At 40.1% G+C, this 10,910-nt stretch overlaps 2 protein-coding genes across 2 annotated transcripts in view; one reads left to right on the top strand and one right to left on the bottom strand.

Annotated features, from left to right (window-relative positions):
* Positions 1–809: 809 nt before the first annotated feature.
* On the bottom strand, positions 810–3,783 carry LOC145978093 (EKC/KEOPS complex subunit TPRKB-like). Its single transcript, XM_083110534.1, has one exon. It carries the CDS (start codon positions 3,645–3,647, stop codon positions 3,120–3,122), a length of 528 nt encoding a protein of 175 aa, XP_082966660.1. The 5' UTR covers positions 3,648–3,783; the 3' UTR covers positions 810–3,119.
* Positions 3,784–5,082: 1,299 nt separating this feature from the next.
* Positions 5,083–10,910, top strand: part of LOC145978202 (pickpocket protein 19-like) — a 30,272-nt gene continuing 24,444 nt past the window's right edge. Inside the window, exons 1-2 of the mRNA XM_083110643.1 lie at positions 5,083–5,145; positions 6,030–6,193. Of these exons, the coding sequence (XP_082966769.1) occupies positions 5,083–5,145; positions 6,030–6,193 (227 nt within the window). The remainder of the gene's footprint in view (positions 5,146–6,029; positions 6,194–10,910) is intronic.

Raw genomic sequence — 10,910 nt, 5'->3', positions numbered from 1 at the left:
ATAGGTCTTGCTCAAGATAGGGACAGATGGCAAATCGGTAGGGATGGAAAAGAGTATATAGATCTTGCTCAAAATAGGGAAACATGGAAGGCCTGTGTTGCTGCAGCCATGAACCTTCGGGTTTAAGAAGGCTAGAGAGTTAGTTAGTTAGTTTGCATGGAAAACATATAAAAAACAGCAAATGGAGGAAGGTGATGAAACACTAAGGAAAAACCCTAACACCTATCTATTGAAAATCTGTAAATAGTAATGATAGATACACAAGCACTATTACAATACCGAGAGTATCAGACCTGGCTGGCCTTCTTAACCTTGTAAAAATATAGAATACCTGGTGAAGCTAGTAGCTCCATTTATTTAATCACAAAACCCATTGTTCAAGCAGTGTTTGTGCACAATTAATGACAAGTGCACACTTTCCACAAAAACGTGGCATTTTGTGGACCCCAAAACATCAGTAAAGTATACAAGGTTTAAATTGAAACTGATTACTAAGTTATTAAAACACTTGTATTAGATTCTTCTCTGGTATAACTTAAAAACACCTTAAAACTGCCATGCCAAATTTTACATCTTTTTTTGTGTGTGTGTGGGAGGCGGAGCTCTTTTGATAGTGTGTGTAATTATCATGCACATGGCCTGTATGATAGTCTTTTTAAAAAAATCATCCTTCCTTAGGCTGTGTGTATAACAATTACGTTCCTTAGGCTGTGTGTATAACAATTACGTTCCTTAGGCTGTGTGTATAACAATTATACACACCTTGTAGTAACAAAATAGTTTCTCTTTATGTAATATTTATTCTGAAATTCAAACTTAATCTGTAACAGTAAGTAAACAACTACCCACCTTGTACAATACTACATTATATACAACTGTATTTTGCACATTTATTTATCACAAATATTCTAGTGTTACACCTGTGGGGTAACTCAGAAACCAAGACTGCATGCCCATTTCAGGAGGGCAGGGATGCATAATTTGTTTTCAAAGGAGCTGTGTTTAAGATCTGTACATGCTATTTGCAGGTTGTGAATGAATCTGATACACACTGAAGTTGAAATATTGAAAAACATCAGGTAACAGTATGGTATAGGGAAAAAGGGAAAACAGATTTCACTCTTTCATTTCGTCATTTTTTACATTCGTACTTACCTATTATGCATTGCGAAACATTGTTTAAGGTGGGATTTCGCTTTTTTCACGAAAATAGCTTCAATTTTCCACATATCGAGTAATTATTGTTCGTTCCTCTCACACACAATATGGCGGAGAAATCTTTACTAGCGTTGTCGATGATCAGTGGGTTTGCAGTGTTGCAACCTTCTTTACCGAAAAATACCTACTTTCGTGTTACTAATTTTGTATTTTTTTTTCCAGGTTCGAAAACCCCACGAACCATTCTAATAGCCACACGAACCATGCATGGATAGCCCCACAAACCAATCATAAATACATGAACCATTCATAAATACCCCCCAAAACCATGCAAGGTTAGGTTAGGTTCTGTGAGGTTAGGCAAACAGTTAAAATTGTCATGTTCTGGCAAAACAAAGGCGAGTTTGGAAACACTGACCGGGGGTTACATTATTGAATGCACAGAACATTTGGTTCACGTAGTCGAACGTAATGGAGGCAAGAGCTTTTGTGCATCGGAGAGACATTAATGTCGAAAAATACATGATTTACCGGCCGAATAAGTCGAACGAAGCGAGGAAACTCTTCCACGAGCTTTCAAACGTTTACAGAAACGCAGTTCCGTAAGTAGTCTCTCCTGTAAATTTGAAGAAATGTGGGTAATAGTTTCATACATCAGAGACACATTTCTTCAATTTTACACAAGAAACTACTTAAGGAAATGAGTTTCTCCAAGGTTTACAACGTTCGTCGAGGTATTTTCTTTCATCGTGGAATATATTTAACCGGGAAATCATGTATTTTTCAAGATAAATATCTCACCGACGCACAATTGCCATTGCTTTCATATGCTTGCCCAACGACAACTGGATGCTGTGTACGTTTGATGTCGTAAGCCCGTGTCAGTGTTTCAAACCCCCCCTTTTTTACTATGCTTGACTAACTAACCTTTTTGGAAATGTTTCGTGGGGCTATCGGTCAGCTACCGTGCATAATGGTTCGTGGGGCTATCCGTGAATGGTTTGTGGAGCTATCCGTCAGCTACCCATGCATAATGTACAATTTGCACAAGTGACGAACACGATAGTAGGTATTTGGTAAAATTTAAGTATCCCCGAAATGCATTTCTTCAAATTTACAGGAGAAATTACTTACAGAATGCAGTTTCTTTAGAATTGTGGAAGTTCGGGGAAGTGTTGTCTCGCATCGTTCATTCAATTTTGCCGGTAAATCATCTATTTTTCAATATAAATGTGTGACTGATGCATGAAAGCTCTTGCATCCATATACTTCCAGGTGGATGTAGCCTGTGTGTGATGACGTAATCCCAGTCAATCCCGGTCAGTGTTTCCAAACATGTGTTTTTGTAACTGAAGAAGTTACGTTTCCGCAAATGGTTTGTGGGGCTATGCAAGAATGGTGTGTGGGGCTAAGCATATTTTTTTCGAAACCAATTTTTAACTATTGTAACCTATACGTGACCCTACCTAACCTAACCTTACCGGAAATGGTTCATGGGGCTATGTGTGAATGGTTTGTGGGGCTACGTAGGTTTTTTTGGTGGAGTGGAAACACTGCACGCCGACTACGGTAGTGAAACTGTGACTGCCATTTAGCGTGTTACTGAAGGGAAAAATAAACTAACAAAACTTACTTCATACGTCGAAAATATAGATTATTTCCGTGAAAAAAACGAAATGGCACCTTCAAGAATCCTTAGGAATGCAGAATACGTAAGTACCAATGTGAAAAAGAAGAAAATAAAGGAATTTCAGGCGTTTCGGGGATACTTAACATTTAATCACAATTGGTAAGTACGAACCATGCGAAACACAAAATATCCGATTTTAATGTGTCTCCGATCTATGAAACAGGTACCGAAATGTGTTTTCCCTATACCATAGGGTTACTAAAAATCACCTTTAATTTTCTTCTCAGGATTATCACAGAACCCTTCCAGCTTTGGAAAACACAAGCAGGATCTAGTAGGCTACAAAATCTTTAGTTGCAATTCTACTAACAACAGAATCTAACAAAGACGATACACCAAGTTCCGAATCTTGAATTTTGTACACCTTTTGAACGAGTTTTTTATCTGCATAATCATCCAAATGTGAAATTGCACACTGTTCACCTTCAATATGAGCAGCAACTGCTTTAATTTTTTCTTCGTTCGTGTTACAAAGTGTTGCAACCAACAATTCCTTTTCTGAATCCCCGATTCCAAACTTGAGCAGGGACTGCGTTATGTTTTTTGACAACGACAGATTGTACAAAATTTCTGTGTAAACTGATTTGGTTGTTAACTTGTAGTCAAGCTGATTATGCACAGCTTTATTTGCTGCCGCTACAACCTGCAAAGGGTGTATAATTAATGAAGGCTTCATTATGCTACACTCGAGAGTTCCATTCATCACACTTTTCCTAACGTCAGAAGTATTTTGAACGTTTGTAAATAAAGCTAATGTCAGAATGTAGTCATTGCTCAACTTCATTTGAAATTCTGCCATGTCACAAAAGAAACTCAGTAGATGAACACTACAAACCACATACAAACTTGGTAACAACAAAAATTGAAATCTGCCATGTGTTCGTGAAAGAAGCACGGATTTAGTACACAACGTGCAGATGTGTTGATGACGTATAATGAACGGTTAACAACATGGCTGCAGCACTGGGGTTTTCTCATACCACCGATGGCAGCACCAACGCAGATAAACAGAGGGAACGGTGACGAACGGCGGCACAGCCAGGCCCGTAGCCAGGAATTATTTGTGTGGGGGGGGGGGGCAAATTGTTAATATATTATGTCGCATTGGCAGATATAGCAGGGTACACAGAGGCACTTGCCCCTCCATCAAAAGAGATAAGTAACAGAAAAGGAATGATATCTTGCAACTCCAACGAACAAACAAAGTTCGAGCAACATCAAAAAGCAATATTTGGATAATGACCTTTCCAGATTGCCAAAGAAAATAAATTTTAACATAAATAGGCTAACAGGGACTGTATCTACTTGATATTTACAGGCCGATAATGTTAATAGACGATTAGTGGGATCCATGAGTATTGTCCTGCAAATTGTCCATGACTATTTTCATTAATTTTTCTCTTACATCCTACGTGTTTTTAAGCAATGGATTTTTATGTATGCTGGTGCAGAAGTTGTCAACAGCTTGTTTTGAGTTTTCTTTTAATTCTTGAAGCTCATATTGCGTCAAATGAAGTGCACGAACACGGTGATGGACAATTTGCACGGTAATACTCATGGATCCCACTGTACCAACAGCTTTGGGCCTCTCTGCAGAACTGATTAAGGGAGCCCTTTATAAATCATGCTTTATAATGATTCCCTATAGTTTCCAGTATGCAAGATTTTTATGCACAAAGGAATCTAACGAGAATCCAACAACACCATTGTGTTGTGTTATGCAAGAAAAATTAAATTAATTAAATAATAATGGTTACGTATTATCTACACTTTGATGAATTGTGTAAAAATTTGTAATACATTTTTGTAGGCCTACTTGCTAAAACATTAAAACATGGGTCCCTTACTCCACCACGGATTCTATTTGCTTCAAATGAAAGACTCTTGCATCCCTACAGACAATATTTGCCTACTGGTTACGTTAACCATTTTGCAAAATATTGTGTTGTTGAAAGACATGTGTTTGACACCCGAAAAACAAATAGGAATCCCTTGATTGATCAATGACTTCTTGGATTACAGTGTCATCATTAATATTTCATAATAAGTGTTATGGAGGGAAATGTTGTATCCTCTTTACATTATGAAAAATATCTTCCTTAATGACTATGGTACGAAACCGAACGATAGGGTAAGGACGGGGCAAACGGACAGTCCCTAAGAAAAATTAGAATAATTTGGCGTTCAAATTTGCAACAGTTGGCGTTGTGATTTGAAGCAGAACATTGGCGAGAATGTGTCGAACATCGGTTGAAATCTTGAAGAAGAACGCCAATCCAGCCGTAAAACCTGACCAGGTAAGGATAATTGTACTAGCAAAAACCAAAACAGTAAAAATCTGTGTGAGGAACATAAGGATTGCGTGGATTATGATGATCCCGCCAAAATTGCGCTTTGTAGTGTGGATACGCCATTGCTTCCTCGACATACACAGCCTGTGTCAACATGCTGCTGTCATGTGGTGGGCTTTTTTGAAAATGTAAAGCGCAAGGCTACAGGCGGGGCGAACGGACAGGCTTGTGTTGGGGCAAACGGACATGCATAAAGTGCATATCATTTAAATACTATAAGGTATTATGTAATTCAGCATTATGTAATCTACATTTGACTCAAAATCGAAAGGGCATGTGTGAATTGTATGTAATGCATGTATTACCCTTCAGATGTATGCTTTTCTAAAATAATTTGTCCTTGTTACAGGTTGGTGTGACATCGTGAACTTACCACAGACCGCTGTTCCTGGACAGATGAGAATATGCAGAGGGGTGTTAAAGCAGTACAAGATGGCATTCCTCTAGCTACAGCCGAAAGAACATTGTCTTTTCCGCGGAACACTTTACGGAGATGGGTGGGTACCAACGTGCAAATTCTGAAATTTGGCCAGCACACTACACTTTCAAATGCAGTGGAGGTACAACTGGTGGAGCACCTTCTGAAACTTGATTCTATAGGATATAGTTTGACCTATAAGGAACTCCGGAGTTTGGTATATCGGTATGCATTTACAAATGGTGTGCCACATTCATTTAATGATCTACAAATGGCAGGGAAGAACTGGATACAAGGATTTTTAGCTCGTCAGAAGGGACTCAGCTTGCGTGTTGCAGAGGCTCTGTCATATGCTCGTGCTAAATGACTATCTAAGGCAAATGTTAACATATTTTACAATAATTTATCAAAGTTGCTAGACGAACACAATATGTGGGACAAACCGTCCAACTTCTACAACTGTGACGAGACAGGCTTGCAACTGATCTACAAACCAAAAGGAGAAGTCGTGAACCAAACGAATTGTAAAAAGGGAGAAACAGTAAGTGTTATGACATGTGTATCTGCAACTGGCCAGTATGTGCCTCCTTTTGTTATCATGAAGGGTCAAAGATATAATGAGAACTATGAAATTGGCATGTCTCCTGAGACGAAAATAGTTCTTTCGAATAGTGGTTATATGCAATAGAGTTTGCTCATTTTATGGACCATTTCATTAGTGTCAAACCCCCTGGTCCTGTTGTGCTCATTCTTGATGGACACGGATCAGATCCACCAACTCTGGAGAAGGCATTAGCCAATAACGTGTACCTTCTGAGTTTACCTCCACACAGCACACACAAACTTCAGTCGCTCGACGTTTCGTTCTTTGGGCCACTTAAAACATTTTACAACGACAGCTGTAGAGTTTACGTGCGAAGAAATCCTGGGAAAGGTATCAATAAAGTGGCCTTTGGTGGCATTTTTGCAGAGGCTTGGAATCGTGCGGCCACAGTGGGGAATGCAGTAAATGGGTTTCATGCGTGTGCGAGACATCCATTTAATCCACAACGCCTGCCTGAGCACGCATTTATTCCTGGAACTGTCCATGAAGTGAATGGTCAATATCAGCGATCACCAGAACCTTCAACGACAGACGATGATGCCTCATCCCAAGGAAGTTTTCAAGAACTCAACCCCTTGCCATCAACTTCTGGGACCTCGAACAGGAAACGAAAAACGGGGGAATTGCACTTATTAACGGATCCTTCTTTCATCGCTCGCCTCAAAGAGAAAAAAACTGACTGCAGCAAATCAAACAACAAGAAAGGCAAAGCATGTTAAACGCACCGCAAAAGATGTGTGCCGTGTATGAAACGGTGTGTACAAGCAGGGTCAACACTGGGTGCAGTGCTTAGTGTGTTCTGTCTGGTTCCACGTAAAGTGCATTGCGAATGGAAATGACCAATACTTTGTGTGTTCTTCTTGTGAGAATGATGACAGTTCATAAATGAGCTAGTGTCCATTTGCCCCTCTCACATGTCCGTTTGCCCCGTGATGGTGATGCTGATTCATTTAACAATTTGGAAGCCAACTTTCATTATTTTGAATTATACATTGTACTATTTGTTAACTCAATGTTCACACTTTCTGTATCGACCATATTTGTAATTTTTCAATAAACAGTTTGATAGTTATTTTGCAATATATCCTTAGGGTGTCCGTTTGCCCCGTCCTTACCCTATAAGGGCCTCCTTCGCCTTACCCCATTTTCGCGGCACAAGGTCTCTGGGCCGCTTATCGCCACCACTTTTTGAGCAGAAGCGTACAAACCCCAAATATCAGGGTTTTTAAAATGCTGATACTGATTTCTGCCAGTCACAGAATGGCTTAAGATATATATGAATAAAATTAGGAGAGTCCACTCCATAGCAGAAGAGTTGACATAATAATTTGTCAAAAAATGAGGTTGTGCATGAGTTACTTTAACAGACGTCTGCTACAAGCACAATGTATTGTCATTTTCTTGAACCTATATTCATAGGGTGCCGCCTGATAGCACCGACATCTTGCACAGCATGTACAGGACATCACGGCAAGCAACTTTTCTCAGTCACTATTTACTCATCTAATTCTTCTTCGCAGTTGCAAATATCCACTCCCTCTTGATTTTTGTTACTTAGCGTTGCTTTTCTGCCACATCTAGCTAATCCTGACAATGAATGATAACGTGAAATTTATGAAGAGCCACTCACAAACAGTGCTGCAACCACAGCGGGGCAGGGGCATTGTCCCTTCCCCAATGTTGGATGGAAGTCCAATCTAGGGGGGGGGGGGCAAACATTGAAGTAAAGAAACATGACTAGCAGAATCTAAGAATAGCAGGACAAATGGATACTCAAGATGGAATTAGTTTTCAATTGTTTCTTGCATTTTTCTTCCAGACGGCTAAGGGCACTTGCAGAGGGCACAGAGGGCCAATTGTCCGCTCGATTTCAAATTTTGTACAAATAAAAGTACATTTCGTAAAATTTTCTTGCTCGCTTCGCTCGCATGCACAAATAAGATAAGCAACATAGGCGTGTGTTATGATATCCATTTTATAAAGGAAAAGTTAAGTCTTAACGCTGTCTGTTTCCATGTTATAGTTTCCATAGCATCTTATATATTGCTCTCAGAATTTTAAACGGCAGTAAAAATAAATGACATTTGCAACTGCGAAGAAGAATTAGATGAGTAAATAGTGACTGAGAAAAGTTGCTTGCCGTGATGTCCTGTACATGCTGTGCAAGATGTCGGTGCTATCAGGCGGCACCCTATGAATATAGGTTCAAGAAAATGACAATACATTGTGCTTGTAGCAGACGTCTGTTAAAGTAACTCATGCACAACCTCATTTTTTGACAAATTATTATGTCAACTCTTCTGCTATGGAGTGGACTCTCCTAATTTTATTCATATATATCTTAAGCCATTCTGTGACTGGCAGAAATCAGTATCAGCATTTTAAAAACCCTGATATTTGGGGTTTGTACGCTTCTGCTCAAAAAGTGGTGGCGATAAGCGGCCCAGAGACCTTGTGCCGCGAAAATGGGGTAAGGCGAAGGAGGCCCTTATAGGGTAAGGACGGGGCAAACGGACACCCTAAGGATATATTGCAAAATAACTATCAAACTGTTTATTGAAAAATTACAAATATGGTCGATACAGAAAGTGTGAACATTGAGTTAACAAATAGTACAATGTATAATTCAAAATAATGAAAGTTGGCTTCCAAATTGTTAAATGAATCAGCATCACCATCACGGGGCAAACGGACATGTGAGAGGGGCAAATGGACACTAGCTCATTTATGAACTGTCATCATTCTCACAAGAAGAACACACAAAGTATTGGTCATTTCCATTCGCAATGCACTTTACGTGGAACCAGACAGAACACACTAAGCACTGCACCCAGTGTTGACCCTGCTTGTACACACCGTTTCATACACGGCACACATCTTTTGCGGTGCGTTTAACATGCTTTGCCTTTCTTGTTGTTTGATTTGCTGCAGTCAGTTTTTTTCTCTTTGAGGCGAGCGATGAAAGAAGGATCCGTTAATAAGTGCAATTCCCCCGTTTTTCGTTTCCTGTTCGAGGTCCCAGAAGTTGATGGCAAGGGGTTGAGTTCTTGAAAACTTCCTTGGGATGAGGCATCATCGTCTGTCGTTGAAGGTTCTGGTGATCGCTGATATTGACCATTCACTTCATGGACAGTTCCAGGAATAAATGCGTGCTCAGGCAGGCGTTGTGGATTAAATGGATGTCTCGCACACGCATGAAACCCATTTACTGCATTCCCCACTGTGGCCGCACGATTCCAAGCCTCTGCAAAAATGCCACCAAAGGCCACTTTATTGATACCTTTCCCAGGATTTCTTCGCACGTAAACTCTACAGCTGTCGTTGTAAAATGTTTTAAGTGGCCCAAAGAACGAAACGTCGAGCGACTGAAGTTTGTGTGTGCTGTGTGGAGGTAAACTCAGAAGGTACACGTTATTGGCTAATGCCTTCTCCAGAGTTGGTGGATCTGATCCGTGTCCATCAAGAATGAGCACAACAGGACCAGGGGGTTTGACACTAATGAAATGGTCCATAAAATGAGCAAACTCTATTGCATATAACCACTATTCGAAAGAACTATTTTCGTCTCAGGAGACATGCCAATTTCATAGTTCTCATTATATCTTTGACCCTTCATGATAACAAAAGGAGGCACATACTGGCCAGTTGCAGATACACATGTCATAACACTTACTGTTTCTCCCTTTTTACAATTCGTTTGGTTCACGACTTCTCCTTTTGGTTTGTAGATCAGTTGCAAGCCTGTCTCGTCACAGTTGTAGAAGTTGGACGGTTTGTCCCACATATTGTGTTCGTCTAGCAACTTTGATAAATTATTGTAAAATATGTTAAATCAAATTACATTCGATACGAGAGAAAATATATGTCATGGGCAATTTGCATAGCAATGCTTGTGAATCCCATTGTACATTTCTTATTTTACTTTGCTTTTCTGTCGCTCTCGCCTAATCGCGACAAATGTCCAGGGGCCCGTCAAGTATCTGAGCGACGCTCGCTGAGCAAGATTTTCGCTCGTTGAGCAGACAGATCATTTACTTGACTCAGTTCGCTCATTGATCAAAATATCAGTGCTTTTGAGTAATCTGTGGTCAATGTGGCTGCGTCGAGTGGACAAGATTTCGGTGTTTGAAATGCTGTTAATTATGGAATGGAAATAGATTAGTTGATGTGTAAAAAACTGTCGAAATTTTCCTTTTCACACCCTTGCACAACTTTCCAAAACTACGGTGTATATTTACATGTAATATTTATTATTTGGAATAAACAACACTTTCATTTTAATACAATTACCAAAACTGGAATATTACATCACCTTCTGTTACTTGAACTTCCTCTCTATAATTACGCTATATCGCAAGCCGTTCATCATAAATATTTCCTCATTCGTCGCCACCCCGCCATCCTCATACAGTTTTCCTCTTCTTCCCTTTGCCTCACGAGATCGAAACAGAGAAACGCTATATTCTGTGGCGAGCAAGGTTCAAGTTCGCTCAGCGATCAACTGAGCAGCGCTCGCGGAGCAACGCCTATTTGGCCGTCAAGTAGCCGAGCGATCACGTTGCTCGTTGACGCGCCCCTGGCTGGGATCCGATTTTGTATATTTCCGTCCCATAGTTTATTCTCTCCCCAAGACACACTATTAACCTTTTGAAACCCAATCCCCATTTTGCCATCCAGGTGCTCCGGTAC

Source organism: Lepisma saccharinum, chromosome 24, assembly GCF_977018435.1.
Source record: "Lepisma saccharinum chromosome 24, izLepSacc3.1, whole genome shotgun sequence".
In the NCBI taxonomy this organism is placed as follows: domain Eukaryota; kingdom Metazoa; phylum Arthropoda; class Insecta; order Zygentoma; family Lepismatidae; genus Lepisma; species Lepisma saccharinum.
Note: the sequence above shows the minus strand (reverse complement) of the source record. Positions and strands in the feature narration are given on the sequence as shown.

Coding starts and splice junctions, on each gene's coding strand:
- LOC145978093 (XM_083110534.1), bottom strand. CDS start 3,647: ATGGCAGAATTTCAAATGAAGTTGAGCAATGACTACATTCTGACATTA.